We start from the raw sequence: 21,591 nt of genomic DNA, 5'->3' as shown, positions 1-21,591 counted from the left end.
GCGAAAGATTTTTATGATCGGACAACGAACACATGTTCGGATAACGAACACTTCACTGAACAAACACAAAAAGAAGAGACGTAAAATAACGAATACCGATAGGTCTTCCTTTGTCTTCAGGCAACAATTCAAAACTTTTCGGAGCACGGGAGACGTCGACATCGACGTTCTACCCAGTATATACTGATCGGATAGTATTCTTCCGAACTTTGAAACTCTCCCTTGTAATTCCAGCTTTTTATATTTCTGACAGAAACAATTCTTTTACGTTTTCTTCTGAAAATGCGGATATATGCCGATATCTGCGATTAAAGATTTTTTGAAGAAGTGGGAGGATGTCAGAATAACGGTCTTTTAAAATGGCATCCAAACCAAATTGAGGTTAATAGGCCTAGGGTTCTCTACAATTACAATGCTATTAATTACTTCTGTAAAATCATAAAGACAGAAAAGCAATCGACATTAGACAGATTCTTTAACCCCCACAAACGAAAAAACATGACTAATAAAAATGCAAGACTGTGTACGTATGTATTTTTATTATTACATATAAATAAACATAGTAAGAAAGTATATATTTTTTATTTTTAGAAATCTCCAAAACGAATTAATTAAATTCCCATTAAAACCTGTGGTAAATCGATAATCAGTTAACAAACAATTCAGATAGCGAACAAAGTCTTGGAACGGATTATGTTCGTTAACCGGTCACCCACTGTATTATAAAGTTAACGAATTTTTAAAAACTGAAGGGTTAGAATGGAAAAATTGCTGTGGAGTATGCACAGATGGCACAAAAGTGATGACAGGCCAAAATATTGGTTTTAAATCATTTTTTCAAGCTGCTCATTATGATCATATAATGTTTACTCACTTTCTTATTCATTGGGAGACCCTTGTAGCAAAAAAATTAGCACCAGAATTGAATGATATGCTTCAAGATGCTGTTAATATTATAAATTTTATTAAGAGCCATGCCCTTAACAGCCACTTATTTTCAAATCTCTGTAAAAATATGGATTCCCACTACACAAATTTATTATTACATGCGGAAGTAAGATGGATATCAAGAAATCAAAGTTTAAGGAAGATTATTGTTATTAAATATTTTTAACCAAACAAAAATGTGATCTTGCTACTTTTCTCAAAATGACATATGGCTATCCAAGTTGTGTTATGTCAGATATTTTTGAGAAATTAAACAACCTTAACTTCTCTCTTAAATCCCGAATGTTACCCCAAGCATTATTGCTGATAGGATAGGTGTGTAATATAATTCTGATCAAACATTCGACATTATATTTATATGCATTATCATTTTGCAGTAAATTCAATAAATAAATACTTTTTTACAGATATAGTCCTCGCACCATCAGATGCATTTTTTTACTATTTGATATTTGATTTTTTATTATTATTTTTTTATTCTTGCAATTAATAGTAAGGTAAATCATCGAGTTTTACATTATATTTATATAAATTATCATTTTGCAACCAATTCAACAAATAAATACTTTTACAGATTTAGTCCTGGCAGCATCAGATGCATTTTTTTGCTATTTGATTTTTTATTATTACTTTTTTATTTTTGCAACTACTAGTAAGGTAAGTCATCAAGTTTTACATTATATTTATATAAATTATCATTTTGCAGCTAATTCAATAGATAAATAATCTCTTACAGATTTGGTCCTGGCAGCATGGAAGTTGCATTTTTTTCTACTTTTTTTGTTATTTTATATGTTTCAATGTTACATTTTTACGTAAAAATAAACGTGTTTTATATGTATAAATTATAATATGTATATTTATATTACAAATATTCTTATTTTCACTTAATTTTACGATAATAAAGTATAGTAAAAATGTGTTTAAATCAAAATATAAGTTTTTATTTTAATGTGTGATAATTTAAAAACGAAAAAACGTATATGCATAAAAGTTATATATAACTCTACAAAACAATATTCTACATCGTTCTGGCTTAATGCCAACAAAAATTAACTAACCGAAAAATGTTAATTTTAACAAAAAGTAACGAATTTTCAAGTTAAGATGTCAGTTTATGATATAATTTTTTTTTCTGATAAATTTCTTTCATAAAATTTATTGAAAAATGTTGTATTTAAAAGTAAATATATTTAAAAATATACATGATTTTTTTCACACGAATAAATTAATAATTTAATTTTTGGTGAATTTTTAAAATAATATTGCTTGATTCACCTATAATGACCTTGGTCTTTCTAAACAATAAACGTAAACACGGGGGCGTGGTGACTGCTTCTAAGAAGGTTAATAGTCACTTGGAGCACAGGAAGTGAGCTAACTTTAAAAATATACATGATTTTTTTCACACGAATAAATTAATAATTTAATTTTTGGTGAATTTTTAAAATAATATTGCTTGATTCACCTATAATGACCATGGTCTTTCTAAACAATAAACGTAAACACGGGGGCGTGGTGACTGCTTCTAAGAAGGTTAAAAAAAAAAACTTGCAATATATTTACTTTGAATGATAAAACTGAAACATTTATTACAAAGATCAAAGTTTGGCAAAGTAGCATAGAAAAGAACTTATTCAAAATGTTTTCAACTATCAAAAATTTTATATCCGAAAAAAATCATTATAAGACTTTATTGCAAAAATTATTATAGGTCACTTAAAAGCGCTAAAAAGTGCTAAGTCACTTAAAAGCTCTTTCGTAAATATTTTATCTCAAATATTGATTTTAAAAGGTTATCTTAAATTCAAAACTCATTTTTGATTGGCTTGGGTGAGATTGATCACTTGCCACAAAAAGCTCAAGAAGAATTTGCTGAGCTTTCAAGTGACTCAAACTTGAAACTAGATTTTTCAAAAAAGCCTTTGACTAAATTCTGGATCAAAACTAGAACCGAATTTCTCATGATCTCTAATATGGCATTAAATGTTCTTCTGCCATTCATCACCACATATTTATGTGAAATTACTTTTTCAGCTTTAACACAGATCAAATCCCAATGCCATTCATCGCTAAAAAATGTTGAAGAGATTTTATGTCCAGCAGTGTCAAACATTGCACCAAGATTTAGTTTGTTATGCAGTAAAAAGCAAACACATCATCTCATTAAAAAACAATTTTCTTTTAATTTTTTTATACTTAACCATTTAACACTTACCATACTACAAACGTAAAATTACGTTTTCTGCATTCCTTTCGCAAAAAAAACGAAAAATGTAATATTAAGTTTTTCGAAATATTTTGTTATCTTCAGTTTTAAAACGTATCATTACATGTGCAGCAAAACGTGAAAGAATTATTTGTGTTGATTAGTTCTTATTTTGACCATTAAAGGGCATATTAGTTTCAGAAATTTAAAAAAAGAGTTCATTGTTAAGATTACTTGAATAGTTCGATTTCGAGTTCGGTTGTTATACTTCGGCTTTTTTATTTCGTTTATTTTATTATTTTTTCTCAGAAAGTATTAAATATGGCTCAAAGACATAATGAGGAGAATATTTCTCGATTTATTAACAAAGAATTACACAAATATAGTGACAATGATTCTGATTTGAGTGATGAGAGTGGTAGTGAATACATTTTAGGCACATCTGGGAGTGAAGAAAGTACAGGTAAGCGATATAATTTTATTTTCTTTGTAGATATATAGTTTATAAAGTATGTGATATTATATTATTAGATCAAAGTCAGATTCATGTATGTATGACAATGTAAGTTCCATCCCCTCTACATCTGCTTTACCATCACATCCACAAAAGAGAGCTAGGGTGAGTGCACAATCTACTAGTGATATGGACTGGAAAGACGTGGACCAGATACCAAATATTACTGTGTACACTGGTGATCATGGTCTTCAGAAGAATATTGGTCTTGATTAAACTAGTGACTCTATTAATTTTTTTAATCATTATGTTGATCAAGAGGTCATTTCAAATATGAAAAAGCAAACAAACATGTATGCAAGGCAGAAAATTATAGCTCTTAGATCTAAAAACGTTCTAAGCCCCAATTCCAGATTTGAATTGTAGATAACTCTGACTTTGGCAGAAACAAAAAAAATTATTGAAATTATACTGCATATGAGCATCAATGAAAAGCCTGATTTGATAAGCCATTAAAGTGAAGACCCAGTAATAAGTTGTAATTTTTGTCCTAATATAATGTCAAAGGATAGATTTTTGAATATTTTGTCCATGTTTCACCTGAATGACAATTCTAAACAGAAAAAGAAAGGAGAAGAAGGCTTTGATGCTTTAAACAAAGTGAGGCCTCTACTGGATAATACAATAAATAAATTTCAAAAAACATATTATCCTAAAGAGGCTTTGGTTGGTTGGTTGGTTGGTTAACTTTTATTGGCACAAAAGCCATACATGCTATACTGCGCCACAACACATAGTGCAATTCGAAGTAGAAAATAAATAGAAAGACATATATACACATAAACAAAACATCACAGTTTAACCATTGAACAGCCAATGGTAATATAAATATAAAATCTATAATATAATAAAAAAATAAGTAACAACAAGAATAAATAAATAAGCGACAACAAAAATAAATAAANAAATCTCAAAAAACGGCAGAGCACAAATCACATATGCTAACTAGAGCTTTCTGTACAATTTACAGTGCCTCTCAAACCCAAGAAAGTTTAAATTAAAATTAAACAAAAAATATCTCACATAAAATTAATAATTAGGTATATTGTTGCTTACACTTATCTGTTTTTTTTTTCAATGTCCCTTTAGCCCTTTTAAATATCTATAAACAAAATATTTTCTGCATAAAAATTTCTAGTATGAATTTTTCATTTACCGAATTACCGGTAAATTTCAAAAATTTACCGGTAAGTTTACCAAATGCTTTTTTTTTGTCAATTTATCAGTTAACCGGTAAATCGGTAAACCAGTATACAATCCCTAGTAGATGGGAATATTAAACATTTCATGTGACACGTAACAGATTCACTTGGAGAAAGAGAAATATCTGTTTGAACCCGATATGTCTTGGTAGATTTCAAAGCAGCAGCAAATGTCTTTTGTTTCATTAATGTACCTGAAGTGACCATGCATCAGGCATCTGAGTATAGTATGTTGTTTACAGTTTTAACTTGCTGAGTTTCTTTTTCTCTTTGCCATGCACGACATTTCTGGGAGTAGGCAGGATGGACATCTTTGCTGTTCGCACAGCATGGAATACTTTTACCTTCAGTACTCTTGTCAAATTCAGTTCCACACTGTGTGCATACACTCTTCCCTCAACAGGATGTTTGAGAATGTCCAAACTGCTGGCATTTAATGCAATGCAGTAAATTTGGAATATATGGACAAACTGGACAGTGCAGGTATCCTGCAGTAATAAAAAATGACAATGTTGACTTGTTGAATGTGAGAGTAAAATGTTTAGTTGGTATAAACTTACCGTCTCAACGGATCAAAATGCATCGAACCTAAGTGACACCTTGGTCTGAGAGGCCAATCTGAATGTCTGATTCATCTTCAGACAGCAGATCTCACTCAGAGATCACACCACATGATGAGTTTAAACTTCCATGTGTCCCATGGTCTTTGTTGTTGAGGAGAGGTTGTTTCTACGAGTAAATCTGCTGACCTCAATTTTTGTATTTTCTTTAGATGCCCAATGATGGATTAAAACAATTTTTTAATTAGAAAAGAAGAGCATTTATATAGAGGTTTCAATCCAGTAGCATACACTATCAAATAAGCTGGCTGACTGGAAATACTTTGATTTGTGTTTGTTACCTTGTCCGGATTTTTTGAATTTTTGATATCCTTGGTTAAGAAATAATATTTCAGCTCCTAGTGACCACACCCACCATGGGGCCCAACAAGGGGATGCTGTCACATGGGAGACTCCCATAGACAGTCACCCCAGGAGCTATACCCTCACAATGTAGTCAAGAAGAGCATATCTTGTCTGACATGACAAAACTGTCAAGCAGAGATGCGTCTGCCCAATCTGCATCCAAGCCAAGGTCAAGAATGACTCAGCAACCAGCTGATTGACTCAAACAGAGCCTGATTTGTGTCTCCCATTTATCCAAAGCACTGTGTTGTGGATGTTATGTTGCCCCTCAACTTCCCGGATCCCCCTTTCTGGTATAAGAAACACCATGCATGGCAAACACGTGGGTGGCATTCAGATCCCAGGGATGGTGAAAAAGAGTTATTAAACCATCTCTGGAAGGTGCCCTCACCATGGACAAGAACCCACATCAAGGGGAAAAGGTATAAAGGCAAGCTTGCATCAAGTAAAAAAACTTTTTGTTTTCGTTCTGGCTTGCTTTCACCAAACTGATTGAAAAGAACTTAGGATCACTGAAGGGAGAAAAGGGACAGGTAATGGGTAGAACATTAAGGGTAAAGGAATGAGAAGAAGAAATGATCTGGAGTCTGAATCCAGTTGCATTAACATTGGGATGTGGGCAGATTGATCAGATTAATCAATTTTAAGGAAGGACATAACCAGAGTAGGCTACATACTAGTTTATTGTCTAGAACAGGGCTTCTTAAATTATGGGTAGCAACCCCGTCTGGGGTCACTTAGCAAAATCTTGGGGTCGTGAGATTTTAATGCAAAATATTGAAAATACTTTATCAGAGTTTGAAAGTGGCGCTCTTTGTGTCATACGTTTCATGAGTTGCACTTTGTGTTATTTCTGTTGCAGCGAGACAATGATTCAGAAACACTAATTGTACTACAGTAGTGTTGTCACTTTTCAGTGCATTCAGTTGTCTCTGTTCCATTGTAACAAGAGTGAACTGTGGTAGTACATCATTATTGTTTTAGCAAATTTGTATATATCTTCTATATGTGTAATTTCCTTTCCTTCATTGTTCTTGTTCTGTTTGTTTTCAACTTCCTAGAAACTTCTTCCAAGTGTGGGTGGTGAGTAACTGTGTTAGAAGACAAAACAAAAGGGGTAGCCTAGAGAGCAAAAGATAAGGCTTTTGAGATCACTTTCGGCTGGGATGTAAGAGATTGAAAAAGTGTGGTGGAGTTGTCCAGGTCATTTTGGCATCGTCAATTATCTTCGGTACCCATTCTTGACTAGTACTAGACATCTATCTGTCCTATTTGTCTATCCTTTGCTTATTTTCCTTTTAGTATAAGTAGTAAGTAATTTTAGTTTTTAACTATAGTTTTTCTTTGTGTTGTAAATAAATTTGTCCAGTTAATCCTTTGTTGCAAAATTTTGAACTATCGGTTCTGCCTTTTGTATCTGTTGCGTTGTTTGTGCTTGAGTACTAATGAGAGGTGTCAGAATCTGTTAGAATCCTGTAAAGTAAATAACTATGGGTAAAAATAAAGGTATCATTTTATTTGTAATTTTGCCTATATCTTTCTTATATTACACTCACCACGTTCTTATCACTACAGGACATTGTAGAGTAATATAGTTTTTTATTTATTCAGAAATTAATTTATTAATTATTATATGGAATATGTTATTTTTATGTATATATTGGTCTTTTTAGGATTATAATCATTTTTGGCCATGGATAAATGGCTGAACTTAAGTAAGTAAGGTAATGATGCAGAAGACAATGCTACAAAGTCTCCTCAAGCACGACTTATTATTGACAAACAGTCATCTAATGTATGAAAAAAAAATATAATGAGTCTTTTCTTCAATTTAGCTTTACATTTAAAAATCGTAATGGTAATGAACAATCTCTTTGTTTGATCTGCAATGAATTATTAGCTATGGAGAGTATGAAACCATCAAAAGAAAAAGACATCTTTAATCAAAGCATACTTTGTATGCCAATAAACCAAAAGAATATTTTGAAAGTTTTTATATCTTTATTTAAAAATTTTAACAATCTTTTAAAGAATTTATGACCGTTAATGAAAAATATTTACTCGTGTCATATGAAGTTTCATACTGCATTGCTAAAAATAAAAAGCCTTTCACCATTGGAGAAGATCTTGTATTACCTGCTGCTATTAAAATCATAAAAATACTACATGAAAGTAAATATGGCAATGATATTCGAAAAATTCCTTTGTCAAAAAACACTGTAGCAAATAAAATTTCTAAAATAAAGAAGAATCAATTAGCACAACTTATTACAAGAATTAAAGAAAGACCAAAATTTTCAATTCAGTTGGACAAAACAACTGATATTACCAAATTAGCTCAGTTGTTAGTATATGTCAGATATGTTTATAAAGAAAACGTCAAGGAAGAGTTGTTATTTTGTTGTCCTTTGAATGACTGTACTAGAGGGAGAGATATACAGTGGGTGATCGGTTAACTAACAGATCGGATAACGAACACTTTCGCAAAAGATTTTTATGTTCGGACAATGAACACATGATCGGATAACGAACAGCCCACAGAACAAACATAAAAAGAAAAGTAAAATAATGAATACCGATTGGACTTTCCTTGTCTTCGGGCAACAATTCGAAACTTTTCGGAGTGTGGGAGACGTCGACATCGACGTTCAAGCCGGTATATACTGATTAAATAGTATTCCTCCGAACTTTGAAACTCTCCCTTGTAATTCCAGCCTTTTATTTTTCTGACAAAACAATTNTAATTTTAATTAGGAACAGAGTCACACTCAAAATAGAGCCTTGAGGAACACCTTCTTGTTGCGTGAAAGGCCTAGATAAAGTGTTGCCCATCCTGACTTGGAATCTTCGATTCTCTAAGAAGTTTTTTATGAAAATTGGCAAATTACCTCGAAATCCGAAATGGTCCAGATCATGGAGTATCCCATATCGCCAACAGCGATCATAGGCCTTCTCTATATCAAAAAACACAGACNGAGTATAATACTAAAGATTAAAGAGTGGGCAGAAGATTTCTGATGTTGCTGGGCAGTGTGGCTTGAACAAATCTACAGTATGCAGCAGTTCAATCTAATTTGAGAAAAATACTGTATAATCAAGAAGACTCAAGCAGCTAAAGGAGTAACAAAAATCATATCTGAGAAATAAAGAACATCGAAGAGCTCATAATGATATCCGAAAGTTATCTGACGACTGAAGACCACGAAGCATTCTTGAATGAAGAACACCAAGAAACTCGGCGAGATATGTTTTCTTCTGAAAAAGTGGATTAATGTCGATATCTGTTATTAAAGATCCTTTGAAGAAGTGGAAGGATGTCAGAACAACGGTCTTAGAATGGCATCCAAACCAGGTTGAGGCTTGGGGATTTCTACAATTGCAATGCTATTAATTACTTACAAAAAATCCTGACGAAGCGAGAAAAGCAATTGACATTAGACAGATTCTTTAACCCTTTCAAACAGAAAAAAACAGCACTTCGGATCTAAACACTGGAAAAGTCTCGAAAACAGAGAAAAACAGAAAGTACTGCAATGAATATACAGTGGGTGATCGGTTAACCAACAGATCGGTTAATGAACAAATCGGATAACGAACACTTTCGCGAAAAATTTTTATGATCGGACAACGAACACTTTCGCGAAAAATTTTTATGATCGGACAACGAACACATGTTCGGATAACGAACACTTCACTGAACAAACACAAAAAGAAGAGACGTAAAATAACGAATACCGATAGGTCTTCCTTTGTCTTCAGGCAACAATTCAAAACTTTTCGGAGCACGGGAGACGTCGACATCGACGTTCTACCCAGTATATACTGATCGGATAGTATTCTTCCGAACTTTGAAACTCTCCCTTGTAATTCCAGCTTTTTATATTTCTGACAGAAACAATTCTTTTACGTTTTCTTCTGAAAATGCGGATATATGCCGATATCTGCGATTAAAGATTTTTTGAAGAAGTGGGAGGATGTCAGAATAACGGTCTTTTAAAATGGCATCCAAACCAAGTTGAGGTTAATAGGCCTAGGGTTCTCTACAATTACAATGCTATTAATTACTTCTGTAAAATCATAAAGACAGAAAAGCAATCGACATTGGACATATTCTTTAACCCCCACAAACGAAAAAACATGACTAATAAAAATGCAAGACTGTGTACGTATGTATTTTTATTATTACATATAAATAAACATAGTAAGAAAGTATATATTTTTTATTTTTAGAAATCTCCAGAACGAATTAATTAAATTCCCATTAAAACCTGTGGTAAATCGATAATCAGTTAACAAACAATTCAGATAGCGAACAAAGTCTTGGAACGGATTATGTTCGTTAACCGATCACCCACTGTATTATAAAGTTAACGAATTTTTAAAAACTGAAGGGTTAGAATGGAAAAATTGCTGTGGAGTATGCACAGATGGCACAAAAGTGATGACAGGCCAAAATATTGGTTTTAAATCATTTTTTCAAGCTGCTCATTATGATCATATAATGTTTACTCACTTTCTTATTCATTGGGAGACCCTTGTAGCAAAAAAATTAGCACCAGAATTGAATGATATGCTTCAAGATGCTGTTAATATTATAAATTTTATTAAGAGCCATGCCCTTAACAGCCACTTATTTTCAAATCTCTGTAAAAATATGGATTCCCACTACACAAATTTATTATTACATGCGGAAGTAAGATGGATATCAAGAAATCAAAGTTTAAGGAAGATTATTGTTATTAAATATTTTTAACCAAACAAAAATGTGATCTTGCTACTTTTCTCAAAATGACATATGGCTATCCAAGTTGTGTTATGTCAGATATTTTTGAGAAATTAAACAACCTTAACTTCTCTCTTAAATCCCGAATGTTACCCCAAGCATTATTGCTGATAGGATAGGTGTGTAATATAATTCTGATCAAACATTCGACATTATATTTATATGCATTATCATTTTGCAGTAAATTCAATAAATAAATACTTTTTTACAGATNCCCCTCAACTACCAGGATCCCCCTTTCCGGCATACGGGATACCACGCACGGCAAACACGTGGGTGGGCGTTCAGATCCCAGGGGTGGTAAAGAAGACTTACTAAACCATCTCTGGGAGGTCCCCTCACCACGGACAGGAACCCACATCGAGGGGCTAAAGAAGCTTTGACAATTGATGAAGGCATGTGTCCATTTAGGGGTCGTGTCAGTTTCAAAGTTTACATGGCAAAGAAACCAAAAAAGTATGGAATAAAGTTATATATATTGGCTGAAGAAAACACTGGTTATATTTGGAATTTTGAAGTCTATCACGGCAGACACCAAAATATTGAAAACACAGCTGCTTCTGTAGTAAAAAGATTAGTTGATCCACTATCAAATAAGGGTCATACAATATACGTTGATCGGTTTTATACCAGTATTTCACTTGCAGAATATTTGAGTGAAGTAGATACTGGAATTGTAGGAACAGTAATAAAAACTAGAAAAGGTCTGCCAACAGCGCTACAAGAAGCAAAATTAAAAAAAGTAGAGCAAATATTTCGCCATAAAAATAACATATTAGCTATACGATGGAAAGACAAAAGAGATGTATATATGATAAGTACCAGACACACTGCAAAAATGCATCAAGTTCAAAGTACAGGGCAAAATAATTTGAAAAATAACCAGCCGCTGTTATTGATTATAAAAATCACAAAGCAGGAGTCAATCTAGTTGACCAGAGGCTGTCACATAGTGCTTTTTCACATAAAACTGTGAAATGGTGGAAAAAACTAACTTTTCATGTATTAATGATGTGTGTAACAAATTTATGCATTTTGCATAATACAATAATACTAAAAAGATATAACTAAATACTAAAAATAATACTACTAAATAACACTGAAAAGATATAGACATAATACAATAATGACTAAAAAGATAACAACTGTTAAATTTATACAAGATATATGTTCTGCTTTAGTGTTAATTCCAAAAGAAAATATCAACAATAATCCTATTGGAAATAAAAAAATTGCGAGATTACCAAAAAAACACCTTTTAGAGAGAGTAAAAATATCAAAAGGACAAAAAAAAAAGCCCAAAGAAGATGCATTGTTTGCAGTGTTAAGCAGAAGTACTTAACAGGAAAAGCAGCCAGAAAAGACACTTCGTATCAGTGTACCGAATGTAATGTAGGACTGTGTGTAATCCCATGTTTTAAATTGTATCATACACTACTACATTATGAAAAATAAATTATCAATGTATTCTTAAATTAGCAATGTTTCCTTAGTAAATAAAACATATAATATGAACATTATAATGTTTTTCAATTTTTTTCACATTATGTCTATTTGCAAAACATGCCCAAATAAAATTGCAATGCAATTAATTAAAATATTGCACACATACATCAAAATTAAGCGTAATATATAGAAATGTTCAACAAATCAGAATCTCTCTACACTTTTTACCTCGCTTCACTAAAACATTTTCTATCTTCAGTAAAAAATATAGTAAAATTACAAAAATCAGCCAGCACACAGGTAAGAAACTATCAGGTCAGTCCATAAGTTCGTGCGCATTTTTATCTACAAAAAAAGCAACAAAAAATTTTAATTAAATCTTATTTCAATCTATAATGTATTCACCATTATTTTGTACAATTTCTTCCCATCTTGATGGTAGCTTTTTAATCCCGTCTTTGTAAAATGATTTCGGTTTTGAATCAAAATATTCAGAAATAGCCTTTTTTACATTGTTCTCATCCTCAAAAGTTTTTCCTTTTAAAAAATTCTGCAAACTCCGAAAAAGATGATAATCACTGGGAGCAATATCTGGCAAATATGGTGGATGAGGTAAAATTTCCCAGTTGAAGCTTTTGAGTTGAGCAGTTGACGTTGTTGTCAGTTAGCTATTGACAGTTCATGTGGTATCCATTTTCCTAGCTTTGAAACTTTTCCGATTTGTTGTAGATGTCTATGAACAGTTCCATGGGATGAATTTAAACGTTCCGCAATTTCATCAACTGTTAAAGATGGTTCTGCTTCAACTAGTGCAGAGAGAGCATCATCATCAAAGTCAACGGGTCTTCCAGTACGAGCCTTATCCTCCACACTAAAATCATTATTTCTAAATCTTTCAAACCACTTCTGCGCAGTCCTTACACTTATTACAGTTTGATTATGAGCAGTATTTAATTTTTTGGCTGCATTTGTAGCATTCTCACCACTTAAAAATAAAAAGTATAAAACATGTCTCTTATATTCATCTGTTACTTCCATTTTAACGAAAATAAACAACTGAAATGTTCCCAATTCTGAACAGTATTATATAAATGAGATCCAATTTAACACTTCAGTGTAAAAAGTATCACATTAGCCTGGCATTTTTAACAGCAAAACAAGGTCATAAAATACGCACGAACTTATGGACTAACCTAATAGATCAACTGGACCAGCATGGTAAGTGTTAATGGCTGCACTCAAATATATTCAAACAAACTAAGATGACCAAAATGCCCAACCTCAAATATATACCAGCAACAATATATTTTGCCCAATATTCTCTTTAATTTATGTCATTGAAAAAATGCAGTTTTAATGAAAAATAGGGTACATAATTTTTCTAACTATAATAAATGCAATTTTACAACTTTTTGTGCAATTTTTAATTTTATAACACTTAATAAAACACTTAACAGCTTATAATGCTAAGAATATTTATTAAATAACAAACCTTTTCAGCCTAATGGAATAGGTCATCTTCAGGTGACTGGCTACCAAACAAATTTTTTGAAAAATTTGTTCGATGGCCTATTCTGCATGCTAGTGGTGGCCTCTCGTGGACGTCTACGCACTTAGCTTGGAACGCCAGCAGTCGAAACTCTGACCGCCGGTGCATCATAATGGCCTCATGAAGTGTTCAAGGTCAGTGGTCGTCTTTTTTTAATAAAAATCTATTTTATATCTGATAGTGGTTTATTTTAATAGTAAATAGTTTAAAATATCAAAAACTAGTTTAATTTTTCTCTTTTATTGCATATAAAGTAAATAATATTACAAAAAAATCAAAGTACATAAGTACGTTTTAATATATATTTACAAAAAACAAAAACATCATTTGCAGTCGAAACAAAGTGTGAAATACTTTTAACACAAAGATGCAAAAACTTTCAAGTAGGGGAGGATGTCTAATCAAAGCAGGTTGTAAAATTTATTGCCTGAAAAAAATAATCTGCCTTTCACGGCCATACGACTACCTGTCGATGTACATATATAGGGTTGGCAACTAAGTGATTGTGGATTTTGTCAATAGCACATTTTTTTGCTTTGTCATCGTGTTCAAAGCATTTAACCCATATTGTTTTCTTGTTGTTTGGACTTCCACGTTTAATTTAGTAAAAAAGTTGTATCTATTAGTTATTTAGTTTCGTTTTTATCCCAATTTAAAAATGGAAGAACAAGACGTGCATTTCAGACATATTTTATTGTATTATTTCCGAAAAGGCAAAACGCATCACAAGCACACAAGAAGTTATGTGCCGTATATGGGAATGAAGCCTTGAAAGAAAGGCAGTGTCAAAATTGGTTTGCCAAATTTCGTTCTGGTGATTTTTCACTGAAAAATGCTCAACAATCTGGCCGTCCAGTTGAAGTTGATGAGACCCATATCAAGGCCATTATCGATTCAGATCATCATAGCACAACGCGAGAGATTGCACAGAAGCTCAATGTATCACATACGTGCATTCAAAAAAAATTAAAACAGCTTGGCTATGTCAAGAAACTAAATATATGGGTCCCTCATCAGCTTAAGGAAATTCATTTGATGCAATGCATTAGAATCTGTGATTCACTTCTGAAACGCAATGAGATTGATCCATTTCTGAAACGACTGATTACTGGCGACGAAAAGTGGATAGTTTATAGCAATGTTAATCAGAAAAAATCGTGGGTGATGCGAGATGAATCAGCCCAGATGACACCAAAATCTGAAATTCACCAAAAAAAGATTATGCTGTCAGTTTGGTGGAATTATAAAGGAATTCTGTACTTTGAACTTTTACCAAGAAACCAAACGATTAATTCAAATGTATACATTCAACAACTCGCCAAACTAAGCAATGCAGTTCAAGAAAAACGGCCAGAATTGACAAATCGTAAGGGTGTTGTTTTCCAGCATGATAATGCAAAGCCCCACACATCTTTGGTCACTCAACAAAAATTATTGGAGCTAGGTTGGGATGTGTTGTCACATCCACCATATAGCCCTGACCTTGCACCTTCAAATTACCATTTATTTCGTTCCATGCAGAACTCCTTAAATGGTAAAATTTTTAATGATGCTGATGATGTAAAAACACATTTAATTCAGTTTTTTGCTGGCAAAAATCAGAAGTTTTATGAACATAGAATTATGACACTGCCTGAAAGATGGCAAGAGGTCATTGACAAAAATGGACAATACCTAATTGAATAAAGTTATACTTTTAAGCAAAAATTTTGAATTTTCTTTCTTATTTAATATCCGCAATCACTTAATTGCCAACCCTATAGCTTTCTCATCTCCCCTCTCCTGACTGTTGTATATCGACCCTTTTATTTGCATTAAAATAAAATATTAGGTATCAAATTATCTCACTTTGGCCCCCCTTTGGTAAGGTATCATATTACAACCGGCAGTTAACGTGTTAAGTTATATGTTAATATGATGATGAGAGGATCGACTCAAAGGTCGAGTGGAAAAACAATAACCAAGTGGAAAATCCCACACACATGCTATTTCATTCAATTTCTTAATACATAAGACTGATCGAATATCTCTCCAATTTAAAAATTATTACTAAGATTGTAAAACAAACACTGACCTAAGTCACTGCCAGCAATTAATTTTGTATGTTTCTGCTTTCAGGACTCTAATTCACAGAGCTTTTACCCATTGCTCTAGCATTAAGGACGTGCTATGAGAAATCCAATGCATCAAGCACCTCGCCACAGCCCATGGTTTCAACAATAAGTTTATTGATAGGCTTGTGCAAAAAATTCATAGATTCTTAACAACCATAGATGTCAATTCCAAACCTCTAAAGCAACGAAGTAAGCACATTACTGTCGATTTTCACCCTAGAATGAGCCATGCCTTTAAATTCATAGCAAAAAAAAATCAATGCTACTCTCGCATACAGACGCAACCCTACGATTTATAAACTTCTGGCTAATACCAAGGACAAATGCAACGAAGCCAGGAGACCAGGAGTCTACATGGTCCCACTAGAGGACAGCAGATCTAACCCATGCAAGAGGCTAACATACATTGGCCCAACCAATAGATCACTTAAACAGAAGATAGCTGAGCACAAGTATGACGCATGCAACAAAAAGTTCACTTCCACCATAGCCCAGTTTGCAAGCGAACCTAGTATAACGACCAAATGTGAAGAGGCAAGGATTATTATTCCTATGCACGACCACACCAAACTTAGAACAGTTGAAGCAATTGAAATATTTAAGCAATCCCTCAGAAACGGTTGTATCAATAGCAGAGATGCAGACTCACTCTCCTCTGCATGGAAATCAGTCTTCGACAACCCCTTAAACTAAATAGACCAACCCATCCTCGCCACATGCAACCATTAGCGCTCTTTTACTTGTCGCATTTATTTTCCAATTCTGCTCTCCAATCATAGCCCCTTTCCCATCTATGGTCTTCGCACACCTCTTCTTACTGTATCATTAACTCAGGCGCATTCCTGGCATAGCCCGGTCGAAGACCCCAAGGGCTATTTAGTGGAGGAGTTCATGAACCAACTTCAACTTACCTCCCTCAACTCCAGTCCTCTCCCAACTTTTTCTTCCACGAATGAAAACAGTTGGATTGACGTCTGCATGGGTTCTAATAAAATTGACATCACGAACATCCAGTGCTACACAGTGGACATTCACTCAGCTAGTGACCATAGCTACATTGAGCTATTGATCGAGGTCGCTACGCTCATCCCTGAATTTAGTATTTCCCAACGTACCAACTGGGATCTCTACTACCATTTAATCCAGGATATGTGGAATCCCGACAATATTGCCAATATTACTGATCCAACTGCCTTAGATAATATTGTCATTTCTCTTAACAACACTATGCACAGTGCCTATATCCAGGCTACTACCATTAGTACTGTGAGGTGTCATGCTCTATGGTGGAACACAGACTTGGCAAACCAAATATCTGCGCTGAGGAGAAAAAAGCAGAGGATGAGAAGAGAGACTGATAATGTTCGAAAGCAAGAGCTACAAAATAGTTATAGTGCTCTTTTTCGCACGTATAAAACTGCTATTAACAAGGCCAGGACGCAGTCTTAACTAGATTTTTGAACCTCTGTTGGTAAAAACAAGCCTTGGTCAGCTCCTTATTATATTGCTGCCAACAAACATCGGAGAGTTGAGATTCCTCCTTCTTTGATAATTAATAAAAATGAATATACCAAAACTACCAGCGAAACTTACCATCATCTAATTAATAAACTTTTCCCTGATGACTCTACCTGAAATTATTCGAAAATCCCCTGAGATAATTCTTCGCCCAGGCCCTGACATAAAATTAGCCATAGAGGGTAGATCCTATAAAACAAAGGGCGTATTTATGGCCAATCTTCGCTTAAATGGTACCTTATTACCTAATGAACTCGTTGTGATCGACAGACTCATACTCCCATGCCTGCTTGGAAGAGACTTCCTACAAAAATATAAGGTATTGTTAGATTTTCGTAACTTAGAAATGGAAATTGCTATCCCCGATGCAGGGGTAGGTATTAAATGCGACTTAAAGGAATTGCAGACGCCATTGAAAGGAGAAAATTTAACAAAACTAAACACTGTTTTGAATAAATTCTTGCATATTTTTAGTGACCAACCTGGACTCACCAACTACGTAGAACATGTCATCGAGACGGGGGATGCCCCACCAGTTTCGAGCAGACCGTATAGGTATTCGCCTGTAAAGCAGAAAGAAATGCAAAGGCAAATAGCAGAAATGCTAAGAGAAGGGATAATCAGACCTTCCAATTCGCCATGGGCTTCTCCTGTAGTGATGGTAAAGAAGAAGACGGGAGACTGGAGACTGTGTGTAGATTATCGTAAGTTAAATAGTATAACGGTAACAGATAAATTTCCTTTACCTATCATTTCAGACTTGTTGAATTCGCTAAAAAAGGCCAAATTCATTACTACACTGGATTTGTCATCAGGATATTGGCAAGTACTGGTAAAAGAAAAAGATAGGGCCAAGACAAGCTTCATTACTAGCGAAGGACTCTACGAGTTTCTAGTACGAGGGCTGTTCGGAAAGTTCGCGGCCTTGCCTATATGCGGCGCTGCGATCAATTTAATTTTTGGCGGGAATAATTCAGCCATCTTTGCTAAAGATACGATACCAATTTCCGCTTGATTTGTCAAAANGGTTCTTACTGGCTTTTTTGGAACCCACATTCCTAGTTGTTACCCCTGTTTTAGGTATGAGTGGTTTTGCTTTGTTATTCTCTTTTTCTGTTGCTTTGGTAGATGGTACCAGCAGACATTTTTCATGGCGAGTCAGAGATTCATCGGGTGAAACAGAAATGTCTGTCTGAACTCCACATGTCTTTGTGGATTTCAGAGCAGCAGTGAATGTCTTTTGTTTCACTGGTGTATTTAAGGTGACCATACGACGTGCCTCCGGGTAGGATATATTATTAATAGTCTTCAATCGCTGAATTTCTTTCTCTCTCTGCCATGAAGGGCATTTCCGAGAGTAGGCAGGATGAGCATCTTTGCAGTTCACACAGCATGGAGAACTTGTGCATTCATTACTCTCATGGTCTTCATTTCCACACTGTGCACATGCTTTTTTTCCTCTGCATGATGTTTGGGAGTGTCCAAACCGCTGACATTTAAAGCATCGTAGCGGGTTTGGGATGTATGGGCGAACTGGGCAACGGAGATATCCTGCCGCAACAGAAGATGGCAATGTTGGTTTGTTAAAAGTCAAAATAAGGTGTTTCGTTGGTATCAACTTGCCATCTCGACGGATTGAAATTCGTCGAACAGCAGTGACACCTTGGTCTGAAAGACCGATATGAATATCCGATTCATCCTCAGACATCAGATCACTTTCAGATATCACACCACGTGATGAGTTCAAATTTGTGTGTGGTGNTAATATTTTTACAAATAATGATAAGTAAATAAACTAAATTTTAACCATTCTCTAAAGCTAAGTAAATTATGAAAACATATTTTTCATTTAATTTTAGTTAAATGTTTTATATTAAATTGCATAATATTTTCCACAGGTCTGTTTATTTGGTCCAAATGAAATATCATTAAGAGATGCTTTGCGTTCAGGTATATCTGAGAATGATTTGATTGACATCATTAAAAGTGCTTTGATAAAAAAGAAAAAACAGCATGCAGGTAATGTTTCTGTTAGAATTAAAATTATTGTTGCAATTTTAAAAACAGATTTTCATTATTTAACTAAATTAATTTATTATGTATATTTTAGGTATGTTTAATATTGCTAAACAGAAAAATCGACCAATGATTACAATTGGTGGATGAAGTGGCTTTAAGTGATTTTTAATGCTTAATATATTTTTCAAAGAAAATAATATATATATAATAATAAGTGTTTTCAAATAAAATTATATTTTTATACTGTAAATTAAATTTATAACTTAATTATTACTCTTGTGAATTGTATTTTTTATGAACATTTACACAATACAAATTAATACAAAAAACAATTATATAAATAATTATATATATATTATATAATTATAATTCAAAATGTTTACTTTACCCTAAATATAAACGTAGATGATCAGTGGAAAAGTAAATTATTTAATTTCATAACACAGAGTTGATGATATATGAAAAATATTAGCCATGAGTCAACTATCAGTTAATAATTATATTATCTGAATTTAATGAATTTTTTAAAAATTGGATTTGTTTTAATCATATTCCTTTACAAAAAAATTTTTGGAATTAGATCCCTTAGCCTAACTTAACCTAATAAATCATAAATATCAATTTATTTATCACAAAAATATTGGTGAAGGAATTCATTATAAAATACTAAATTATCTAAAGATGACCATTTCAAGCCAAACTGTTTGGATATTTCATTTTAAATCTTCTACATCTGAGTGTTATCACATATCTCTAGTTTAGAGAAATTTGGCCAGATGTAACTGTTTGTTATGAATACATTTGACATTTAATTCATCTGCTGATTGAGTGTTTGTAGCTAAAAATATGAATCTACTCTCAAAAATAATACCATGTTAATTGAATTTTTATTTGCCTTTTGAAATGCAATTAAATTCCCCATTTAATTGCATTTCAATGCAATTAAATTCAGTGGGGTATCTTCTGAAAATTCCCCATGCTTTCTTTCGTTGTTTATATACTGCCTCACAATCCTGGTTCCATCATGGTTTTGGATATTTTAATATACAGTTGATATTTTCACCATTGTTTATAATGTGTGTTATTCAATGGTTTTGTCTTTATTACTTTATGCTGCTCCTCTATGGGCAGTTAGTTATTATGTTAAAATGGTAGTAGTTCTTGCTTTATATTTTTGAAAAATTTTTATATGTAATAAAATTTCAGCTTATACCAAACTCCAAATGCAACATATCTAAAATATCAGTTATTATAATTAAAGCAATAATGTGTTTTTTTGGATAATGATTAAAATTATGTTAAACTAGAATATAACAAATTGTGTAAATTGTGTTCAATAATGGACAATTATATAAATAATTGGATGGTATAATTAAAAAATATATTAGAACAGAGTTCACTGAGTTTGGCATTATAAGCACTTTTTATCGCAAGTACTTTCGATGAATTTATAATCATCGTCGTCAGGCAAATAAATATAAATATTTTAAAATAATGTACAGAATATTCTGAAAAGAATATCAGAACACATTTCTTAATTTGAAAATATTTGGTAAAATTGTTAAGAACAAACATTTAATTTTTGAACATGTTTGAAGTTGTGCGTGCAATGTAATACATGTGAGAAACCAAAGGTATAGGTATGTCACCTATATCACTTACTGGCGCACGATCGTGTGATTGGCTCTCTAAACTTTTTCTAGGAGGGCGAGAAAAATGTTTATAAATGATCTAGAGGGTAAATTCTAGATCTTGTCAGGTCCTGACACCAGTTTATCTACTTTGCGTAACGCGGATAAACATGCGTGGAATTTATACCATAGATCTGATTCAGGAAACAATAATACAGAGACATCTCTTAACAAAGTATATAGAATTTAATAAACAAATAAACAATATTAATATAGAATCAGAAATAATCAATTAATTCAAAATGGTCAATCAAAGAACGAATAATCATATCAATCACAAAGTTCTGTTCCACCACGATAATGCACCTGCACATTCCGCCAGAATCACTGAACAAAAGATAAACGAACTTCGCTTCCAATTTGTTCCACATCCACCGTACTCACCTGATTTGGCCCCCAGTTCCACCACTTCCACCTTTTTCCAAACCTAAAAAAATTCTTGGCTGGAAAGAGATTCCACTCAAATGACGAAGTCATCTCTGAAGTGAACGAGTATTTTGCACACCTTGACAAATCGACCTATTGTGATGGCATAAAAAAGCTAGAACATCGCTGGAATAAGTGCATTGCTAACAGAGGAGATTACATTGAAAAATAAAAAAAGTTTTAACATTATTTTGTTTGTTTTTCTAT

General features: G+C 33.1%; 2 protein-coding genes across 2 annotated transcripts; one reads left to right on the top strand and one right to left on the bottom strand.

Annotated features, from left to right (window-relative positions):
• Positions 1-3,478: 3,478 nt before the first annotated feature.
• On the top strand, positions 3,479-15,302 carry LOC111614544 (histone-lysine N-methyltransferase SETMAR-like). The gene is made up of 3 exons (XM_023355918.1): positions 3,479-3,620; positions 3,689-3,719; positions 14,330-15,302. The coding sequence occupies exons 1-3, from the start codon at positions 3,479-3,481 to the stop codon at positions 15,300-15,302; spliced, it is 1,146 nt and encodes a 381-aa protein (XP_023211686.1).
• Positions 15,303-17,367: 2,065 nt separating this feature from the next.
• LOC111614543 lies at positions 17,368-19,001 on the bottom strand (the record flags this gene model as incomplete). The annotated part of the gene is made up of 3 exons (XM_023355917.1): positions 17,368-17,437; positions 17,494-17,552; positions 18,303-19,001. Coding segments are annotated over 3 exons (828 nt in total), but the record flags the coding sequence as incomplete, so codon positions are not given.
• Positions 19,002-21,591: the final 2,590 nt, after the last annotated feature.

The sequence above is a fragment of the Centruroides sculpturatus genome, unplaced genomic scaffold, assembly GCF_000671375.1.
Source record: "Centruroides sculpturatus isolate CEXI.00-Female unplaced genomic scaffold, Cexi_2.0 scaffold2119, whole genome shotgun sequence".
In the NCBI taxonomy this organism is placed as follows: domain Eukaryota; kingdom Metazoa; phylum Arthropoda; class Arachnida; order Scorpiones; family Buthidae; genus Centruroides; species Centruroides sculpturatus.
The sequence above is the reverse complement of the archived record's forward strand: the minus strand, read 5'-3'. Positions and strand labels throughout refer to the sequence as shown.

Coding starts and splice junctions, on each gene's coding strand:
- LOC111614544 (XM_023355918.1), top strand. CDS start 3,479: ATGGCTCAAAGACATAATGAGGAGAATATTTCTCGATTTATTAACAAA. Junction 3,621..3,688: donor TGGGAGTGAAGAAAGTACAG/GTAAGCGATATA, acceptor TTATATTATTAG/ATCAAAGTCAGATTCATGTA. Junction 3,720..14,329: donor ATTCATGTATGTATGACAAT/GTAAGTTCCATC, acceptor ATTTCCGAAAAG/GCAAAACGCATCACAAGCAC.